This window comes from Ammodytes marinus (assembly GCF_949987685.1).
Source record: "Ammodytes marinus genome assembly, chromosome: 5".
Lineage (NCBI taxonomy): Eukaryota > Metazoa > Chordata > Actinopteri > Uranoscopiformes > Ammodytidae > Ammodytes > Ammodytes marinus.
In genome coordinates this window covers 22,007,907-22,031,684 of record NC_137234.1, presented here as the reverse complement: position 1 = coordinate 22,031,684, position 23,778 = coordinate 22,007,907, and the positions used below count along the sequence as shown (strand labels likewise).

General features: G+C 41.7%; 1 protein-coding gene across 1 annotated transcript; it reads left to right on the top strand.

Annotated features, from left to right (window-relative positions):
* Nucleotides 1-19,582: 19,582 nt before the first annotated feature.
* LOC307251108 (zona pellucida sperm-binding protein 4-like) lies at nt 19,583-20,937 on the top strand (the record flags this gene model as incomplete). The annotated part of the gene is made up of 5 exons (XM_080028429.1): nt 19,583-19,793; nt 20,018-20,202; nt 20,309-20,406; nt 20,490-20,650; nt 20,741-20,937. The coding sequence occupies 5 exons, from the start codon at nt 19,583-19,585 to the stop codon at nt 20,935-20,937; spliced, it is 852 nt and encodes a 283-aa protein (XP_079884555.1).
* Nucleotides 20,938-23,778: the final 2,841 nt, after the last annotated feature.

The following is a 23,778-nucleotide window of genomic DNA, read 5'->3' as shown; positions in this document are numbered from 1 at the left end:
ACTACAGGCCTATTTAAAATCTGTCTCCTTTAGCCAAGATTTTAGAAAGCCTGGTTAGTGATCAGTTGAAGGATTTCTTGAGTCTTAATGACATTTTATCTTGTTTTCAATCTGGTTTTAGAAAATCACACAGTACAGTCACAGCAGCTACTAAAGTAATAAATGATATTGTTATGGCCCTGGATAGCAAAAAACACAGTGCTTCTCTTTTTATTGATTTTTCCAAGGCCTTCGGTATGGTGGACCACAAGGTATTATTGCAAAGGTTGGCTAATATAGGACTGTCTAATTCTGCTGTTGGTTGGTTTTCTAACTATCTTTCACATAGGACTCAATGTGTCAAAATTGATGGCTGCTTCTCTGATACTTTGGCTGTCCATAAGGGGGTGCCACAAGGCTCTATATTAGGTCCCTTGTTGTTTACAATTTATATCAATGATTTGGGAAAATATGTTCAAAATGCTTTTATGCTGACGATACTATTATTTATTGTTTTGGAGAATCTGTGTTAATGGCTGTCTTTAAGACTAGTACTTAATGTAGATAAAACTAAAATGATGATCTTCACTAAATCTAGGGATAAAACTAACTGTTGGCCCACTTTATTTACAGCTCAAAGTACACTTATTGAGACTGTTTCCACTTATAAATGTCACTACTTCAGCCACAATTTAGTTTTTTGTCACTTGTCTGTTCCCATATTTACTCTCTTGTCATTTCAGACCCGGCCACTCCCCCCTGCTCTGCACTCCCTGCTGATTACTTCCACCTGGCCTAACCACACTCACCTGCTCCCCATCAGCTATTAGCCCCACAGTATATATACCGGTTCATTCCCTCAGTTCCCTGCCAGATTGTCTTTGTGTTACATTGCTCTCCAGCCTATTCCGAATTCCTGCCTGTTTACCTGCCTGCCTATTCGTGTTCTGACCCATCCTTTTGGATTTTGGATTCCCTTTGCCGGCCCCTCTTGGACTTGTTGCCTCGCTACTACCTGGTTTGATTCTTTATTAAACTTTGTTGCTATACCTGAACTGTTTGTTGTCGTGCTATTGGGTTCTGGCCTGCCATTTTGGTACAATCCTGACAGTACAATCTGGCCAAAAGATGAACCCAGCCGACACAAAGGCTCTTAAGGAAGAAGTGGCAGCACAAGGTGCCGCCCTACACCAGCATTCGAGACAGTTCACCGCTATGGAAGTGGCTTTCCAGGAAGCTTCGGAACGCCACAATCAGCATTTTGAGGTTCTGAGCGGCCAGCTCCAGCAGCTCACGCTGGACAGCCAGACCCCAGCGGTTCAACCACCCACCAGCCCTCCTGTCCCTGCTGTCTCCCGGCCAGAGCCCCGCTTAAGTGCTCTAGAGCGCTTTTCTGGAGCTCCAGATACCTGTCGCTCCTTTCTGACTCTGTGCTCATTGACTTTTGAACTACAACCTCTCACATATCCCACGGAGAGGTCGAGAGTGGCTTTCATGATCACCCAGCTTACTGGGCGGGCCCGGAACTGGGGTGCCGCCGAGTGGGAGAAGCAGTCGGCTCTCTGTTCTTCTGTGGCTGCCTTCTCTGAGGGTCTTCGGAAGGTGTTTGATCATGCTACCCCTGGTCGAGAGGTTGCTCGGGGTCTGTTTAACCTGGCTCAGGGGAGCCGGAGAGTGACTGATTATTCCATCGAGTTCCGGACTATCGCTGCAGAGAGTGACTGGAACTCTTCCTCCCTGGCTGACGCCTTTTACAACGGACTTTCTGATGCCATCAAGGACGAGCTGGCGGCCCGGGATCCTCCAGGGGATTTGGACGTTCTCATCGCCACCGCTATCCGCATCGATGGACGTATCCAGGAGAGGAGACGAGAGAAGGTACTGACCAGCACTTCCCGTAGCCTTCCACGTCTTCCAGTTTCACCTTCCACTTCAACGGGTTTTCCTACCGCTGCTGCCTCTAGTGACCCAGTTGAACCCATGCAGCTGGGCAGGACCAGGCTGTCAGCTGCTGAACGACAACGGCGCCAAAGGGAGAACTGTTGCATGTACTGTGGAGAGGGAGGCCATTACGTGTCATCCTGTCCAGTAAAAGACAGGGCTCACCAGGAATCCAGAGGGCGCTGGTGAGCCGCATCAAGAACTTAGAAGGTCCCTCTCGAGCACTACTTCATGCCCAGCTCAACTTTAATGGTCTGTCCCATACTGTCGCTGTCCTCATTGACTCGGGAGCTGACACCAATCTTCTGGATCGGGGCCTTGCCATGCAGCTGGGTATTAACCAGGAACCCTTGGCCGAGCCTATTGAGGCTACTGCTCTCGATGGGCGCCTCCTCTGCACTGTAACCCATCGCACAGTTCCTATTCTTCTGGGCATATCAGGTAACCACACTGAATCACTAACCTTTCACCTGATTAATGCACCTCAGCAGCCAGTGGTCTTGGGGTATCCTTGGTTAATTAAACATAATCCACACATTGACTGGAGAACCGGTTCCATTCTACAATGGAGTGATCAATGTCTTGCGGTCTGTCTGAAATCTGCCTTGTTACCTGCCTGCAGCACCCCTTCTTCTAATGAATTCCCAGATCTCTCAGGTGTCCCGTCGGAGTACTACGACTTAAAGGAGGTGTTTAACAAGGTACGGGCCACCTCTCTTCCCCCACACCGCCCGTATGATTGTGCCATTGACCTCCTCCCTGGCTCATCCCCACCCAGGGGGAGGCTCTACTCTCTGTCAGCCCCGGAGACCAGGACCATGGACGAATACATAAACAACTCACTGGCAGCAGGCCTCATCCGTCCCTCTTCATCACCTGCTGGAGCAGGGTTTTTCTTCGTGGGTAAGAAGGACAAATCCCTCCGGCCCTGCATCGATTACCGCGGTCTGAATGATGTCACCATTAAGAACAGGTACCCCCTCCCACTCATCTCTTCTGCATTTGAACTTTTGCAAGGGGCCACTGTGTTTACCAAGCTTGATCTCAGGAATGCCTATCACCTAGTTCGCATTCGGGAGGGGGATGAGTGGAAGACGGCGTTCAATACCCCTAGGGGCCACTACGAGTACCTGGTAATGCCTTTCGGACTCACAAATGCTCCTGCAGTATTCCAAGCCTTAGTGAATGATGTGCTCCGGGATTTTCTCAATGTATTTGTGTTTGTTTATCTTGATGACATCCTCATCTTCTCCAAGTCCGAACAGGACCATGTGCAGCATGTCCGCAGGGTTCTCCAGAGACTCCTAGAGAACCAGCTGTTCGTGAAGGTCGAGAAGTCCGAGTTCCATGCCACTGAGGTGTCGTTCCTGGGATACATAATTTCAGTCGGAAGTATTCACATGGATCCCACCAAGATTAAAGCGGTGGTGGATTGGCCGGTCCCCACCACTCGTAAGAAGCTTCAACAATTTCTGGGGTTTGCCAATTTCTATCGTAGGTTTATCCGCAACTATAGTTCTGTAGCAGCTCCCCTGACAGCCCTCACCTCCCAAAAGGTAGCCTTCCAATGGTCCCCTGCTGCAGAAAGGGTGTTCAGTGAGTTAAGGTCACGGTTCTCTTCTGCTCCCATCCTCATCCTACCAGATCCAGAACGCCAGTTTGTCGTTGAGGTGGATGCGTCAGACTCCGGGGTGGGGGCAGTCCTGTCTCAGCGGTCAGGTAAAGACCAAAAGTTACATCCATGTGCCTTTTTCTCCCGCAAATTGTCCCCAGCGGAGAGAAATTATGACGTTGGAAACCGGGAGCTATTGGCGGTTAAGATGGCTCTCGAGGAGTGGAGGCACTGGTTGGAGGGGGCGAAGAATCCGTTTGTGGTGTGGACGGACCACAAAAACCTGGAGTACATCCGGTCAGCCAAACGGTTGAACTCCCGTCAGGCCAGGTGGGCGTTGTTCTTTAATCGTTTTGATTTTACCCTGTCTTATCGCCCAGGTTCTAGGAACGTCAAACCAGATGCCCTGTCCCGTCAGTTCCAATCCGAACATGTTCCCACACATCCTGAGAGCATCCTCCCCACTAAGATGGTCATCGGCGCAGTTACCTGGGACATTGTGGACAAGGTAAAACGGGCCCAGGCCGACCACCCGGCCCCCAGTGCTTGCCCTGATAATCGTCTGTATGTGCCTGTGAATCTCCGCTCTCAGGTCCTCCAGTGGGGACATTCTTCTCGCCTTGCCTGTCATCCAGGGGTTAGGCGCACTCTAGCCCTGCTGAAGCAACGGTTCTGGTGGGCTACCATGGAAGAGGACGCCAAGGAGTTCATCGCTGCTTGCTGTGTTTGCTCCCAGCACAAGATCGCTCGCCATGCCCCTGCGGGCCTTCTTCAGCCACTGCCTGTTCCTCATCGTCCGTGGTCCCACATCTCGATCGACTTCGTCACCGGACTGCCTCCCTCCGAGGGTAACACCACTATTCTTACTATTGTGGACAGATTTTCTAAATCTGCTCAGTTTGTTCCGTTGCCCAAGTTACCATCTGCCAAGGAAACAGCTGAAATTATGTTGCATCATGTTTTCCGTCTGCACGGCCTTCCCTGTGACATTGTCTCCGACCGGGGGCCGCAGTTCACTTCTCGTTTCTGGACAGAGTTTTGTCAGCTGTTGGGGGCCACGGTCAGCTTATCCTCGGGTTTCCATCCTCAATCCAACGGCCAGACTGAGCGGATGAACCAGGAGATGGAGACTGCCTTGCGCTGCATCACATCCCAGAACCCGTCCTCCTGGTCCAAGCAGCTCCTATGGGTGGAGTATGCTCACAACACACTTCCAAGTTCAGCAACAGGTCTTTCCCCCTTCCAGTGCTCTCGAGGATATCAACCTCCATTGTTCCCTGAGCAGGAGCGAGAGGCCAGTGTCCCGTCTGTCCAGGCGTTCGTCCAGCGATGTCGGCGCACCTGGGTGCGGGCCCGTGCTGCTCTCCTGCGCTCGTCCGACCGATACCAGAGATATGCCAATCGCCGTCGGACCCCTGCACCCGGTTACACTCCGGGTCAGAAGGTTTGGTTGTCTACACGGGACCTTCCGCTCCGGGTGGAGTCTAGGAAGTTGGCTCCCAGGTTTGTGGGTCCGTTCTCCATCAATAAAGTCATCAATCCTGCTGCAGTCCGTCTCCGTCTTCCTCGCTCCATGAGGATCCATCCCACCTTCCATGTATCCAAGATCAAACCCGTTAAAGAGTCCCAGCTCCAGCCCTCCTCCAGACCCCCGCCGCCCCCCCAGCTCATTGATGGAGGGCCTGCCTACTCGGTTCATCGTCTCATCAGGTCGCGACGACGGGGAAGGGGTTTCCAATACTTGGTTGATTGGGAGGGTTATGGCCCTGAGGAGCGCTCGTGGGTCCCGGCTCGCCACATCCTGGACCCCGACCTCATCACCACATTCCATAGGGACCATCCTGATCAGCCTGGTGGGACGTCAGGAGCCGTCCCTAGAGGGGGGGGTTCTGTCACTACTTCAGCCACAATTTAGTTTTTTGTCACTTGTCTGTTCCCATATTTACTCTCTTGTCATTTCAGACCCGGCCACTCCCCCCTGCTCTGCACTCCCTGCTGATTACTTCCACCTGGCCTAACCACACTCACCTGCTCCCCATCAGCTATTAGCCCCACAGTATATATACCGGTTCATTCCCTCAGTTCCCTGCCAGATTGTCTTTGTGTTACATTGCTCTCCAGCCTATTCCGAATTCCTGCCTGTTTACCTGCCTGCCTATTCGTGTTCTGACCCATCCTTTTGGATTTTGGATTCCCTTTGCCTGCCCCTCTTGGACTTGTTGCCTCGCTACTACCTGGTTTGATTCTTTATTAAACTTTGTTGCTATACCTGAACTGTTTGTTGTCGTGCTATTGGGTTCTGGCCTGCCATTTTGGTACAATCCTGACAATAAATACCTTGGTATCATCCTTGATGACAATTTGTCTTTTAAACCCCATATTGAGAACCTGGCAAAGAAACTAAAAGTGAGATTGGGCTTTTATTTCAGGCATAAATCCTGTTTTTCTTTTGTTTCTAAAAAAAGGCTAATTGCTGCTACTTTTATCCCATTGTTAGATTATGGTGATGTACTGTACATGAATGCCTGCTCTACTTCACTGCATATGCTTAATGCTACATATCATTGTGCTTAAGATTCATTACTGGCTGTAAATCACTCACCCATCATTGCACCCTGTATTCTAAGTAGGCTGGCTGTCCTTGTCAGCTCGCAGGCTTCTTCACTGGTACACCTTCATTTACAAAGCAATTACTGGACTACTCCCCTCATATCTCTGCACATACCTCACTTTTAAATCAAATCCATCATACAGTTTACGCTCTCTGGACTTTCTTTCCACCTCTGTCCCCAGAACTCGTACTGAGTTTGGGAAGAGGGCTTTCATGTACTCTGCTCCCTCCGCCTGGAACACTTTACAAAAAACACTCAAATTACAAGAACTCATCACTATGAATGATTTTAAAACTCGGCTCACATGTTTTTTAATGGCGAATTTTGGAGTGTGTCAATGTTTCACTGAGTAGCATTTTATCATTGTCTGAAAACTGTTCTTCTTTTTCACCCACTGAAATGTCTGTATTAGTCTCTGTTTTCTCATGTCTGTGCCTTCTCCTTATGTTATCATGTCTGTGCTTTCGTCTCTGTTTTCTCATGTCTGTGCTTTCTTCTTGTCTTGTATTTTATTCATTCTAGCTGCTGCCATTTTGGCCAGGCCTTGCTCGGAAAAGAGTTAATTTGACCTCAAGCAATTGTGCCTGGTTAAATAAAGGTTAAATAAAAATAAAAAATAAACATTTTAAATGTGTTTTTATTGCTGGAGTTACCATAAGTTATTGTAGCAAAGAAAATTAAACTACATGAACTACAGTACAAAAACAGACCTCTGCCCAAAAGTGCATTCTAGTTGCCAGTGTGTGCAGTTGTGGCCTTTATACCATGGATTTGATCAATGGACGATGATGCTTTAAACAGTCAGGCTTGACAGAGGTACAGTATATTAGTTGGCTAATGCTCCGCCATGTTTTAAGAAATGTGTGATGTTGCTGACAGACAGACCCAGGTGAAAGTGTTTCCTTTCACTCCTGCATAGATGGCAGAAGTAAAAATTATTATAATGCAATACTTTACTCACTATATAAGCTATTATTACATTATGAGCTGTTATTACATTGTGAGCGGTATCAATAAGGCTCTTAATGTAATACGTTATTACATTATGCGCAACTCCCTTATTACGTTATGCGTCCATGATTTTTTACATTAACTTTTATTTCATTGAAATTATAACATTATGAGCCGTTTGTATATTATTTATAAGCCATTATTAAATTACATTAGTTACTACACTCCTTCACACGGTTATCGAAAACCTTGAATGTTTAGACAAACTGCTAACTGAACCAAATTTGTAGAAGTCCTGTGCCTTGTGCACTAGCAAAATAAACATTTGGTTGCAACAGCTTGAGGCCACAAAGACCTTTGAAAAAGGTTGTTGTGACCTAAACGTTGGACTTGTCAATAAAAACTTGAATGTCAAACTGCCATCCAACACTGTGACCTGATTTGAGAGGACACGTGTATTTCACCCCAACAACTTATCTTGCAAAAAAGCTCATCAAATCATCCATCCAAATAATATAAAAACATTACTTAATACACCCATGTAATTTTTAAGTGGCTATCGAAAAGATGGGAATATGTGATTGGTGGTTATTTGGCCACGGAGGAGTTTTATTTTTAAACACCAATGGTAATCCCATATAAATGTGGCAGCAGTACAGTTAGGGACTGTCTAGCTGGAACTGCGGTTGAACCATGGCAAGCCGCTGGATTGCCACCTTTTTAGTGGCTCTAGCACTGCTATGGTGCTTAGTTGGGCAAGTGGGAGCTCATAAATATTATCAGACGCCCCAGGTCCAGCATCCTCCACCACCAAAGGATCATCAATATTACCAGACCCCACAGGTCCAGCATCCTCCACCACCAAAGGCTCACCACAAGGTTCCTTATTATCCTCAAGTACCACAGCGGCCACTTCAACTAAAACTACCACAGCCACCACAGCAGCCATATCAACCAAAACAACCACAGACACCACAGCAGCCACAACAACCACAGGGACCGCATCAACCGCGACAGGAACAATCCATTCAGCGGCCCAGTGCACCAATGCAGCCTTCTTTCCAGAGCTGTGAGGTAGAAGAGGGCAAAAAAGTCACATGTGGAGGTTCTGGTATCTCTGCTGATTTATGTGATGCCTTTAACTGCTGCTTCGATGGCCAACAGTGCTACTTTGGAAAAGCAGGTGGGTGTCTGAGCATTAGAGTTGCTATCATGGTTGTATTTGGTAAAACTGCTTTGTGTCCTCTATGTATAATACACATTACCTAAATAGAAAAATTATCTTAATAGAATACAATAGTACAATGATTATCTATCCTACAATCAACTGTATGTCAATTATTGTGCTTTTGTTTTTGTTTAATATGAAGCTATATTCAGGTTAAGCTTATATAACCCTTTCCCACTTAAAGCTCCCATATTATACACTTTTTGGTTCTATTATACACCATATTATATGGTCTTATTGGTCCCTAATACGTTTTTCTTTAATTGTTTGCTGAAAAAAACTTTCAGATAATTCATTGTACTATGCTGATGTTCAGCTAATCTCACGATGGCCTATTTTAGAAAAAGAGCTGCAGCTCCCCTCGTAAATATACAATCTTTGAGCTCCCCCGCCCCCTGTCCGGAAGCAAAGCCAGATACGCCTCCCCCTCTGTCTGTTTGTAAACAATGATGACGTATACTGAGCCTGTTAGCACAGTTAGGTTTAGCCTACCCATGAGAAGAACCAAGTCTAGTGCTAGTAACGCACTTTGAACAGTTTGACATGACCTATCCTTGTCTACATGAAAGACTATGTTCATACAGATGCACTCACAGCCACACGCTAATGGAAACGGCATGTTCACAATAAAAATGCTGCAAAAGATGGTTGCTACTGCGAAGCTAGCTCGGGAGCTAGCTGCTAACAATACCACTAAAATAATTGAAAAAAATATCTTCAAAGTCAGACTTCTTCAGTATACCTTCCAATCCTTTGTCCTGTTAAAAACGAGGCATTTCCAGACTGGTGTGGGGAGTAGAAATATGTTTTTATGAGCAAAAGCTGAATGCTTGTCCTGAAGCTAGCTCGGGAGCTAGCTGCTAACAATTCCACTAAAATCAGTGAAAACATTATCTTCAAAGTCAGACTTCTTCAGTATACCTTCCAACCCTTTGTCCTGTTAAAAACGAGGCATTTCCAGACTGGTGTGGGGAATAGAAATATGTTTTTATGAGCAAAAGCTGAATGCTTGTCCTGAAGCTAGCTCGGGAGCTAGCTGCTAACAATACCACTAAAATCAGTGAAAAAATTATCTTCAAAGTCAGACTTCTTCAGTATACCTTCCAATCCTTTGTCCTGTTGAAAACGAGGCATTTCCAGACTGGTGTGGGGAATAGAAATATGTTTTTATGAAAAAGCTGAATGCTTGTCCCAAAGCTAATAGCTATACACCAGACAGGCAAAAATACCAATAAAAACATTTATTTCAGTTTCACTGTTTGAAAAAAAGCACAAGTAGCTTCCTATCCGTTGTGTTATTAAAAACGAGGCTGCTGTGGTTAAGATAAATTAGTGGATTATGCAACATTCATCATGCTTTGCCGTACTACAGGCATCTTGTCGCTTAGCAACAAGCAAACAACATGGGGGTGAAGGAATATTTTTCGAGAGGATCTCGGGCCGTGGACCAATAAGAAATAGGGGGGTGGACTGCACAGTGGAAGCTTCTGGCTTTCCAGTTTTTGACGTCAGAAACGGGGAGAATTCTGACTGGAGTATATTGGGGCGAGAGGTGGAGGGTTTCAGAAAAGGGGAGAGTGAGAAAAGGAGAGAGCTTTCTTTTTTTGATACTTTGGCAGTCTGTAGGCACACCGTAGACCCATAATTATGTTCAAAAACATCGGAAAAGTGCATTTGCACAATATGGGAGCTTTAATGATAGTCCCATAATGTGCATGTACTATCACAGTGACATAACTATTAAGGCCAAGATGTCACCTGAAGTGGCTCATTCTTTCAACTCATTCAGTCTTGTGACATTTTAATTGGTCTTTATATTGAACAATTTAACTTATCAATGTTTTTGTGTCACCAGTGACCGTCCAGTGCACCAAGGATGCCCAGTTCATTGTGGTCGTGGCCAGAGATGCCACTCTGCCCAACATTGACCTCGAATCAATCACACTGTTGGGAGAAGGACAGGGTTGTACATATGCAGACTCCAATTCAGAGTTTGCCATCTACCAATTTCCTGTTACTGCATGTGGCTCCGTTGTTATGGTAAGCCTTTGATTTTTCAGATTTGTTTTTCAAACCGTTAAGATACATTTGAAAGATTATTTTCCCTCATGCCCTTTTTCATATTCTTCAGGAAGAATCTGGTGTTATAATCTATGAGAACAGGATGTCCTCCTCATATGAGGTCGGAATTGGGCCTCTTGGATCCATTACCAGGGACAGCCACTATGAGTTGGTGATAATTTTCTTTGAGTGTTAAAACATTGAAATATAAGTTCTGACCAAGAAACATAATGCCAGTTCTCTTTTTTCAGGTTGCTCTTCCAGTGCAGGTATATCGGCACTTCTGTTGAAACTGTGGTTGTAGAAGTATTACAGATACTAACTCCTCCTCTATCAGTTGCTGCTCTGGGACCCATCAGAGTACACCTGAGTTTGGCAAACGGACAATGCACCACAAAAGGCTGTAATGAAAGTAAGTGTATGTCAGCCTGGCAGCTTTGCTGTGTTTGTAGATCACTTCCAAATGTTGCCTGTTATACTAACTGGTACCTTTCTCTAACAGTAGATGTGGCCTACAGCTCTTTCTATACAGAGGGAGACTATCCTGTGACCAAAGTACTGAGAGACTCAGTGTATGTCCAGGTCCAACTTCTGGAAAAAACAGATCCCAACCTTGTCCTGACTCTTGGTCGCTGTTGGACAACCGCAAGCCCCAACCCTCACAGTCTGCCCCAGTGGGACATCCTGGTAGACGGGTAACTAAAACACCAATTCATAATGTCCTGTTTATGATTGAGTCAAAACACTGACCTACCATTGTAATTTGTATTGAATTGGCATTGCCTTATCATTTGCTCTCCATTTAGGTGTCCATACAGGGATGATCGCTACTTGTCCTCACTGGTTCCAGTTGGTCCCTTCTCTGGTCTGGTCTTTCCAAGTCACTACAGGCGTTTCATGTTCAAAATGTTTACCTTTGTAGACCCCAATTCAATGGATCACCTGCATGAACAGGTAATGAATATATTGACCAATGAGAAACTGCTGCAACAAAAATATTTAGTTTTGCTCTGCCAACACTGTTTCCTTGTTCAGGTGTACATTCACTGCAGTACAACCGTTTGTACAGGCAACTCCTGTGAACCATCATGCTTCAGAAAAAGTAAGAAATTAATTTATAATCAGCAGAATTGGGACTAGTATGCAATTAAATCTGACCCTGTTTATATGTCTGTCTCTAGGGAGAGATGTCAAGGCTGTGGACCAGAGGGCTGATCCAAAGGTTGTGGTGTCTGTCGGACCTGTGGTCATGACCGCTGCCCAAGAGTAAAAAGCAGTGTTGAGTTCAAGTATAAGGCCGAAAACATTTAGTAAAACATTTGGAACATTCATTAACATGGTTCAGTTAATGGTGGAATGTACATATTTGCAATGTTTGCAAAAAGACTATTGCCAAAGTTTGCTGCATGAAGATCCCCACATTACTGTAGTCAACATTTTATGAAATTGGTTTTGAGGTTTTCAAGCTCATGTTACAAAAAACACTACTGCTTACCAGTTTTAAGCCCACCTTATAATACAATTACCCTTTATAGTTGTACTTAGAATGTTCAGTTTTTGTTGCGTCAACAAAGTGTCCATTTAACCAGTATTGTTTAATGTTTCATTTAGTAAAGTAGTATTGGATTGCCTTTCATTAAAAGTGTAAATGTTTCTATTGTTTTGTCAGCCCTTGTTTACATAAATGATGACCTCTCTCAATAAAACTAAATTCAGCATAATACAACTGACTACAGAATCAATCTTTATGATATATAGTCTCAATAAAACACTGTAGTTTAAATCCATTTTGAGCTTATTGGATTGGAATGCATTAGACACACAAGATAACCTTGTTATTGGTAAATCAGAGTTTGAAAACATTGCTTGAAACTGGTTGATATTCTATTAGTCATATAAACTCACTGGAGATACAAAATATGGGCTAAAACTGTTGTGCATGAAATTCTGATTTATTTTGGGAAAAGGTGACATTTTAATGAACATGGACTGTTTATTGGACTTTGTTTCTAATGTTCCCAAAATAAATAAAAATATTTAACTGAAACAAATTTTAATTGTTTTTGGGTGAAATAAACTGTAAATGAGTAGTAAATATTTTATTGTTCATAACTGCCCTGGCCTAAGTTAGTCCTTAAATGGAACATTTTCACTCAAAATTCACATCATTCCACCATTTCACATTTTATCACAATAAGTTGTCTGTGCGAGCTAAAAAGTAATGTGTGCAAGCTAAAAATGTTGTCTGTGTGCAAGCTAATATTATAATGCAGACCCAGCGGAGCAATGCCATTGGCAGTCATGTTTTCTACATGTCTGAATTTTATTTGCTACTCAATTTTGACCTGAACAGGAAGTGAAAGGAAATGGAAAAAACATTGAGGACCTTAAAGGAATACTTCCACCATACGGAACCGGTGTTCTATCATTATAAAATCGCTATTATAATATAATGAATGAGGTTTTCCTTCCCTCAGTCTTTCCTCAGTCTTCCCTTGGCCCAGCTGTCCTGTTAATCCTAAACCTACATTTTTACTAGTGTGATGTCACACTAGTAAAATGTAGGGTTAGACAGTGAGACCATATAACGCTCTTTCTGCCTTTTCTCAGGCTAGGATGAACCGATTTCAAAAATGTTTTACTACATAAGATCTCAGAGTTCAATACACCTTCATATTCCCACCGGTGAAGTAGGTCTTCAAGTCAAGTCTGGCTGAATATTTGAACAACATTAAATATGATATTATTAGTATACTGTACCATTCGTCTTGATGAAATGCTTTTTGCGAGTCAAGTCCGAGAATGGCTATGGCTAATTCCTGTTTTGGCCTACCAGTAGGGTATACAGTCATATGAAAAAGTTTGGGAACCCCTCTCAGCCGGCATTATAATTGACTCTGCTTTCACACAAAAAAGATAAAAGTGGTATGTCTTTAATTTACCAGGAACAGCTAAGTACTGGGATGTTTTCCAAACAAAGATTTTTTGAAAAGCAGTATTTAGTTTTATGAAATTAAATAAAATGTTAAAAACTGGCTGTGCAAAAATATGGGAACCCTTGTGGTCTTGCTGATTTTAATGCATGTAACAGCATGTAAAACTGAGGACTTTAAACACAAAATTGGTTTGATTATGTTGTTAAGCCTTGAACCTCATATAAAGGTCTGTTTAATCATGATAAAATGTATTTTGCAGGTTCCACTTCTCTTTGACTCTCTGCAGAAGTGAGACAGAATGCAATCATCAAAACAGCTCCCAAAAGATCTTAAAAACAAAGATTATTCATTGTCATGGTTTAGGGGAAGGCTACAAGAAGCTTTCCCAAAGGTTTTAATTGTCAATTTATACTGTAAGGAACGTTGTCAGGGAATGGAAGGACACAGGCACAGTTGCAGTTAAACCCAGGTCTAGCAGACCAAGAAAAGTACAAGAGCGGCATATGCGGCGGATTGTGAGAATGGTTGCACACAACCCAAAGATCACCTCCAAAGACCTGCAAGAACATCTGGCTGCAGATTGTGTATCTGTACATGGTTCTACAATTCAGTGCAATTTGCACCAAAACATCTGTATGGCCGGGTGATGAGAAGGAAGCCCTTTCTGCGCCCACGCCACAGATACAGTTGCATGGAGTATGCAAAAGCTAATTTAGACAAGCCAGCTTCATATTGGAATAAAATGCTTTGGACTGATGAGACAAAAATTAAGTTATTTGGTCTTTATAAAAAGCAGATGTTTTGGTGCAAATTGCGCTGAATTGTTGAACGATGTACAGATACACAATCTGTAGCCAGATGTTCTTGCAGGTCTTTGGAGGTGATCTGTGGGTTGTGTGCAACCATTCTCACAATCCTCCACCTATGCCGCTCCTGTTTTTTTCTTGGTCTGCCATGCCTGGGTTTAACTGCCACTATGCCTGTGTCCTTCCATTTCCTGACAACGTTCCCTACAGTCAAAATTGACAATTGAAACCTTTGGGAAAGCTTCTTGTAGCCTTCCCCTAAACTATGACAATGAACAATCTTTGTTTTTCAGATCTTTTGGGAGCTGTTTTGATGATCCCATTCTGTCTCAATTCAGCAGAGAGTCAAAGAGAAGTGCAACTTGCATTTAGGCACCTAAAATACATTTTCTCATGATTAAACAGACATTTCTATGAGGTTCAAGGCTTAACAACATCATCCAACCAACTTTGTGTTTAAAGTAATCAGTTTTACATGCTGTAACAGGCATTAAAATCAACAAAACCACAAGGGTTCCTATATTTTTGCAGTCAGTCAGTTTTTCACATTTTATTTTATTTCACACAACCAAATACTGCTTTTCAAAAAAATCTTTGTTTGGAAAACATCCCAGTACTTAGCTGTTCCTGGTAAATTAAAGACATACCACTTTTACATTTTTTGTGTGAAAGCAGAGTCAATTATAATGCCGGCTGAGAGGGGTTCCCAAACTTTTTCATATGACTGTATAATGTTAAATAATCTTCTGAGGTTAAAAAAGGGATTTTCTGTCTGGTATAAAACAAATCTGGCCTGTATGCCACCCCGTTATATAGATTAATCTGGTGAACTTTTCTAAAAGCTTTAAATGCCTCCAAGAGTGTAGAAGGTGTGGTCGCTGGGTTGTCATTAGTTTGAATAAATACTTTAAATAATCACATACCTCCTTATCTGTCAGTAACAAGGAATTAAGATGGGTGGCAGTTACGTTCCACATCAACGTTTTCTTTGAAGCTGCAATCTTGAACTTTTGATTTACGCTGCTGTTTAGTGGCCATCAGGTCCGCAGTCAAGGGGGGACAACCCGGACAGTTGTCCCGGGACTAGGGAAGGGGGGCACAGAGCGACTGTTGAAGAAAAAAAAAAGACTACAAGAAAAGATATGCATTACCTACTACATAGTTTTTTTTAGTAACTACTACATTAATATGCATTACCTACTACATAGTTTTTTGTTGTAACTACTACATACATATATATGCATTACCCACTGCATAGGTTTTTCTTTAGTACCTACTACATACATTGGTGTCAAAATTATTAGAACACCTGACAGGTCTGAGAATATTGACCTTTTTCTTGCCTCCAAAACATGATTTAATTTAAACATGTTCATGCAGATCATTGTTCTGAGCACAACAAATATCAAATTAAGTCAGTCCGACTTTATCCACTTTTAATTTTAATCTTTGGTATGTCCACCTTTTGCACCAATCTCATCAGCACATCCCTCTGGCATAAAGTCAATATATTTCCTGAGAACTTGAACACTAATGTCCACAAGTTAAAGCAAAGGCTTTCCCTTGAATATACACTAGATCTGTCCAGTTTATTTTCCAACGCGCTCCAACTTTGCTCAATGGGGTGGAGGTCCAGACTTTTAGGGGGCCAGTCCATTATTTTCAATGTTCCAGCCGATTTCTTCTGTCCCAGGTATTACCGGCAATAGTTTTAGATATAGTTAAAGAATGTAAATGAAAAATAAATCTGGGCCCAATATGACGACTCCCAGATGGTACTCCGTGCCTCACCGGAATGTTGCGGTTTGCTTTCTTATCCATGATGCTATCTACTTTCACTGTAGAGTCACCTGTTCCTGAGGCTGAAATGGCACCCCACACCATAATACCCTCTGTGTTTAACTGTTGGCAAGAGACACTCTTTTTTGTATCTTAGCATTACATATTTTACTGTTTCAATAATGTATTTTTTTGCCGCAATTCTACAAGCCCTTCTTCTCCCAGCTACCGACGCAGTTCTTAAAGACACTGTTGCACCATTAGTCATTGTGGTGCTGATCTTGACACACAGTTCTCATGAGGTCTTTCTTCGGTGCTGACTAATTTAGAGATGCTTCATTTCTATGTCCCCATTTGTTTCTGAGGTGAATTGGTGGCTTCATGGTCAAAAGTGTACTTTACAGTGCCAGCCTAACTTGTATTTTGTAAAGAATATGACCTAAATCTCTCTGTTTTATAGAGGATAATGACGACTTTGTTGATGTTTAATTAATTTTATGGGTATTTTAATGACCAATTCAACAAACCCAACTGAAAAGCCAAGGGTTCTAATAATTTTGGCCACCACTGTAGATATGCATTACCTACTACATAGTTTTTTTGGAGCCAATACTACATATGCATTACCTATTACTTCATGTTATATATATTCCGGTGTCGACAGAGGATCTGTTCCCAGAATCTTCTCACAAAAACACAAGGATTGTGAGTGACTGTGGATGATATGTGGAGGAAGTGGAACGACTAGCATAAGATCTTGCTCGAAAATATGTCTTGCTAAAGTTTACCCGTCTAGGCATCTGGAAAAGGGAGTCAGATGACCAGGGCAATTGGTCATTAGCACAGTTCGACTTCTTTGATCTTTTTGGCATAAGAGGTAGCACTGTGACATGTTCAGGTTTGATAGAAACCGCAGGGAGATCAGCACACAACTACATGGTTGAGTCTCTCAATGGGTGTACCTAGATACATCTGTCGGAAATCCAGTCTCCAGATGTGTCAAGACATCACTCCCACCTGAAACCTTTGGTGGACAAAATCCCACCACTTGACCTGCAGGAACATATCCTTCTTCTCTCAGGTTGGGATATTTGAGGCTTCATAAAGTGAGAAAGCAACATAATGGACCATGTGACGCTCCATTCATTCAACAGAAAGAGCTGCCCAGCCTGAGTAAATAGAGCATGGCACAGATGCAAAGCAGTTCGTCAACAAGAACTTTTACGTCAATGATTGGTTGACCTCACCTCCCTTCCCACAGAGAAAGAGGCAGTTGATATCCTGAAGAGAACAAAATAAATGTTGGCCAAGTCGAATATGCATCTTCATAAGATAGGTTCCAACAGCCATAATCATTCTTTTTTGTTTTCTTGTGAGTCATATGCTGGACTGCACCGGCACAAGTTGGCGTAGTAATACAATGGCTGAACTACGTTTGAAAATAAAGTGAAAAAATAAACGACTGGAAGTGAAAAAGAGCATCAATCTAGCGTGCATTGAACGGATATCTATTTTTTAGATAAGCATTTATAAACCCTATGTGAAGGAAAACGTCTTTAACTCTGACCCCCACTGCAACATTACAAGGCTGACTTCTGCTACTGAAACGTCTCCCCCAAACTCCTTATAGTGACTGCACTGATAGCCATCTCCATAGACTAACTTTAAAACATTGTTTTAAAGTCTTACAATTACAAAAATGAGATATTGAGAGGTGAGATATCTTTGACAGTTATGTGGCATTTTCGGTGTTGATTTAGGGACTGTTTAAACAGTAACGTTTCCAACTCAAACGCAAAGTATTTTTAGGTATCCGGCTATTCATTTACATGACAACAGTGTTATCGGGGACTGAAAACGTAAACTTTAGAACCAGGTTCCAGAGTGAAATCTTTTGAAAACGCAACTCTAGCGTCACCATGTAAAAAGCAATACGTTCCCTGTGATAACAATGACATCACGTGACAGCTCCTCTCCACACATGCATAGGCCTATTACATTTGCCGTCAAATAGCCACACGCGATTTAGAAGACAACATTTTACGACGCGATTACCGAGCTGTGTTTGTGTTGTTATCCCTGTTAAGTTTATTAACGCTCCTCAGATTCGACCACTACACTGCGAGCGCCCCCCGAGTTGACTTTCATTTTGAAGCAGAAAGGAACAGGAAAGTAATGTCACACCCCGAAGCGCACCAGTTACTAGCAGTATGTCTTCTGTTTTGCTTGTCATTTGCAATACTTGTAACCCTGCGCTCACACCAAAAGTTTCATGAACGTTAGTGGCATTCATTTCAGGGCTGGGCAGTTATTGATCAAAAATGAATTGTAACCGACATTCAGACCTTGTAATCGACTTAAATTTGTACATGTCGATTATTGTAATGTGGACCCTGTCCAAGCCCCTCTTTTTTACTCTTCATCAGCAGGGATTTATTTACAATATTTTATGATATTTATATTAAAATATTTGCTTGCAAGAGATTCAAGTTATTTTCTAATTTTCAAATGGAAATATTTATAATAATGTATTTGATTTACAAGAAATGAAAGTTTTCTACTATTGGATAGAACTTCAAAACTTAAATGTGACATTTTCATTTCAAGCGTTGCTTCAATTTCAGTTGGAAATATTCAATAAATAACCATAAATAGTAAACCTGTGCCTTTCCTTCTTCTTTTTTTAAATCACAAAAATAAGATTTGTACTAATTAATTAGCCTAGTTAAAAAATATCCCAGCTTTTATAGTTGAGCATATTTACAGTAGGCCAACGAACCTTGTCAGTGAATGCCACTCTCTTTTTTACCACTGATGGGGGAAGTTTGGAAATGTTCAGTCCTTGGTTCTCAACCACGGCATGGTTCTAGTGTGAGGCTAGATTTACTATTAATTAATTAATAACTAAGCTAGTATACAAAACATCTAACTATCATCATTATCACCCATCATTGCTACTGAACAATTGTCAGTTATTATAACTGGGTAATAAAATACTTTTATCCTTTTCATGTGTTATCTCCCATACTAATTAGTTTATACAGTTGTACAGCTGTATACAGCATGTTTGTCTTGCAGTGGGTTTTTATTAATCTTTCTGTTGGAACATACAGTAAGAGTGTTAGAGTGAATATGTTTATAGGTTATACAGCGTAAAAGCAACATGGAGACAGAACTTGTTGAGTGAAAATTAGGGCAAACTTTGTTACAGATTTAGAGAAATTATCAATATTTGTGCAAGAGCAAAATACACAATTGGTGACAGAAGCTTCAGGCCACAAGGACTTTTAAAAAAGGTTTATTGTGACCTAAATGTTGGACTTGTCAATAAATACTTTCATGTCAACTGTCATCCAACCCTGTGACCTGATAGGAGAGGACATGTGTGTTTTATCCCCTTGTTCAACTTATCTTTAAAAAAGGGCTTATCAAATCATACACCTGAATAATGTTAAGAAAAAACATTACATAACACCCACATGAAGCTTTTAAGTGGGTATTGAAAAGATGTGATTGGAGGAGTTTTTTTTTAAAAACATCAAGCCTAGTCCCATATAAATGTGGCAGTGAGTGCACATAAGTAGTACACTTGGGGACTGTCCAGGTCAAACTGCTGATGAACCATGAGTGCCACGTCTTTAGTGGCAGTAGCCCTGCTTGGGTGCTTACTTGGGCCAATGGTAGAAGTTCAGGGATGGAAGAAGCCTTCAACGGCAAAGGGCGCTCAACATCCTCAAGCACCAAGTGGTTTATTGCCGCCTATTTTCCAGAGTTGTGAAGTTGCTGCAAATGTGAGAGTCCCATGTGGAAGCCCTGGTATCTCGGCTGCTGGATGTGAAGCCATTAACTGCTGCTTTGTTGGCCAACAGTGCTACTTTGGAAAGGCAGGTGAGTTTTTGGAAAGGCTTTCATTCGCTTTCCTAATTGCCTTATCCTGATTGATAAGATTGGCGCTGGGAATAGCAATGTTAGATGCTTAAAAGTTAAACATGAAAAATTATCATCCAGTAAAAAGGTGTTCTGCACCTTTATTTTGTTTGCATTTGTAGACAATATCTAATCTAGAGTATTAGCGTATTCATTTTAATTGTATTAATGTTTTGTGTCACCAGTGACCGTCCAGTGCACCAAGGATGCTCAGTTCATTGTGGTCGTGGCCAGAGATGCCACTCGGCCCAACATTGACCTTGAATCAATCTCACTTTTGGGCGAAGGTCAAAGTTGTACACATGTTGACTCCAATTCAGAGTTTGCCATCTACCAATTTCCTGTTACTGCATGTGGCTCCGTTGTTATGGTAAGACCTTTATTATCTATACTTTTCAATGAATGAAAACCACTTTAAAAAGAGTCCATGCATATTTTTCAACCCACAATGTAAATTCTTATCTTGCTTTTTGTAGGAGGAGCCCGGTGTAATAATCTATCAGAACAGCATGTCCTCCTTTTATGAGGTGGCAATTGGTCCTCTTGGATCCATTACCAGGGACAGCCACTATGAGTTGGTGATAATTTTCTTTGATTGTTAAAACATTGAAATATAAGTTCTGACCAAGAAACATAATGCCAGTTATCTTTTTTCAGGCTCCTGTTCCAGTGCAGGTATATCGGCACGTCTGTTGAAGCTGTGGTTGTAGAAGTATTACAGATACTAACTCCTCCTCTATCAGTTGCTGCTCTGGGACCCATCAGAGTACACCTGAGTTTGGCAAACGGACAATGCACCACAAAAGGCTGTAATGAAAGTAAGTGTATGTCAGCCTGCCAGCTTTGCTGTGTTTGTAGATCACTTCCAAATGTTGCCTGTTATACTAACTGGTACCTTTCTCTAACAGTAGATGTGGCCTACAGCTCTTTCTATACAGAGGGAGACTATCCTGTGACCAAAGTACTGAGAGACTCAGTGTATGTCCAGGTCCAACTTCTGGAAAAAACAGATCCCAACCTTGTCCTGACTCTTGGTCGCTGTTGGACAACCGCAAGCCCCAACCCTCACAGTCTGCCCCAGTGGGACATCCTGGTAGACGGGTAACTGAAACACCAATTAACAATATGTTACAGCTAGTCTGATTGACACTGGAGTTTTTATCACATTACTGATATCAATATTTGAGACTTAAAAAACTATTGTAACTTTTATCAATTACCAATTTCAGCTGTCAATAACTGCCATGTTTATGTATCATAGGCTGTTATTAAAGCATTGACTTCCTAATGTAATTTAATTTAGTTGTCATTGCCTTAATATACTTTGCTCTCCATTTAGGTGTCCATGCAGGGATGATCGCTACTTGTCCTCACTGGTTCCACTTAGTCCCTACTCTGGTCTGGATTTGCCAAGTCACTACAAGCGTTTCATGTTCAGAATGTTTACCTTTGTAGACCCCAATTCAATGGATCCCCTGCATGAACTGGTAATGAATATACTGTATCAACCAATGAGAAACTGCTGCAACAAAATATTTTGTATTGCTCTGTCAACACTGTTTTCCTTGTACAGGTGTATATTCACTGCAGTACAACCGTTTGTACAGGCTACTCCTGTGAACCATCATGCTTCAGAAAAAGTAAGAGATTAATTTATAATCTGCAGAATTGGGGAGAAACATGCTCTTAAATCTGACCATGTTTGTATGTCTGTCTGTAGGGAGAGATGTCAAGGCTGTGGACCAGAGGGCTGAACCAAAGGTTGTGGTATCTGTTGGACCTGTGGTCATGACCGCTGCCCAAGAGTAAACAGCACAGTGTTGAGCTCAAGAATAAGGCTGAGAACATTTAGTAAAACATTTTGATTTTTGATTAAGAAGTTTAAGTTATAAGAGGCTTGATGTGAAACTTAAAACATATTGTATGCAAAATGACTAAAGAGCAAAACATCTGCTGTAAGAAGAATGAAATGGATCTCCAGAGTATTGTAGTCAAATCTGCAATAAAAATAATAGTGTCTTTGATTTGCTGTAAATGATTTTATTTTTTGTGCATGCTGTACTTTATTATTCTTTTTTAAATTATTGTCAAGTGACAATCTGACGAACAGGAACAATTGGCTGCAGGGGCGGATCTAGAAAAATATTCATGGGGTGGCAAGAGGGTGGCAGGAGATTTTAAGGGGTGGCAACCTGTGGCGGATGTATACAGTATGCCGATTTAATTAAAGCCACATAAATAAATATTTACTTGGGAAAGCCCCCACATTTAGATATGTTGACTATAACATAATACTTAATGTATTGTAGCACGAGTGAAGCCTTACATTTAAACATAAAAGGTGTCAGACAAAATGTTAAAGATTATTGTTACTGGGTGCGCCTTTAGCTCAGTTGGTAAGGCGTCCCCCTCCCGGGCCGGGCCCAGCAGCAGACCCGGGTTCGATTCCCACCCGCGGTCGTTCTCTGCATGTCACTCCCCTCTCTGCCCCATTTCACCTCTGTCTCTCTGCACTATCAATAAAGCATAAAAATGCCCAAACATTTTCTTAAAAAAAAAAAAAAAAGATTATTATTACTGAATAATTACTACATTACCTGCCTCACAACAAACACCTGCACTAATACACCAGCATGGGGCTCAAAATCTATGCAAATAGGGCTGCAATAAGTAATTAGTTAACAGTGAGTCTTTGGTATTTGTCTGTGTTAATATGAGATACTCCCATCAGATGTCAATCATCAGTCTAACTTGAGTGCAAATATCAAGTTATTCAAATATTCTAGTAATTTACATACAATACAGATAAAATCATTCATATAAATATTGTGTGGCATGTTCCTATGTTTGGTCACAAACAGTGACCTGTTAAACACACTGTAAATGGGAAGAGGTTCAGTAATGTCCAACACAGAAATAGGCCTACTGGTTATTATGAGCAATTGATAAGCACAACCTAAGACTTTAATTTAAAATAGTGTGATAAGAATTAGGAAGTATCCTTATACAAAGGCCTATAGATACAATTAAACAAAATAATTAATGAATTTCAAGGGTGTAGGTTATGATTAAACCTTGGTTTAGGATACTTTTTAAATGGGCCTGGGGGTGCCCCCCCAGAAATGTTTGAGCATTCATCTTCATTTCCTGCATTCTGGTGAATTTGTTTGCATCAAGTTTATGTAAAGTAATTGACAACATTTAGGTTCCCAGTGACAAAAATAGAATAAAATAAAATGCAGTAATATCATGCATTCTGTATTGCTTTCAAATATTGATTCTCCTCTATTGTTAAAAAAAATTGTTTAGATAGTAAAAAAATAAGAAGTGATTATTCACGTCTATCATTGAGAATGTAGTGGCTGGTGGTATTTTACTTGCCTGCAATCTTCAAATATTCAAAAATAACAAAGTGCAAAATGAGGTTTTAATCCTCATGTACTTCCTTTAAGCTACTAGTGACTGAGTGTGCAGTGGACAGAGGGAGGAAGAGATTGCTTTATTTTATAATTTAGCTTTTTGATTTGTGAGTGATCCTCGCTGACTTTAGACTGACTCGTGCTGTCTGCTCCGTGAGGCTCAAGCCCTTCAGCTGAGCGAACAGCTGTCCAACACGGAGATGAAAAAAGAAACTTAACTATCCTGTCCTGCCTGGGCTGACTTAACCTTCAGTGCATCCTTAAAAAAAATCACACTCTGCCTCCTTCGGCGCTTAAGATGTCACTTTGGATTGATATGTAAATAAAAATAACATGAATGTATTTTTCCACCAATTTTTTTTTATAACTTTCTTTTTCAACTCGAGTCCTCACCATACAAACCATATTCATCTTTATTTTAAGGATTTTAACCCTTTAAATTCCAGTTGTTTTAGAAAAAGTCACTCGTTTTTTTTAATGGAAAAACACAAAATATCAATTAAAAGCTAAATAATTAGTCTGAATTG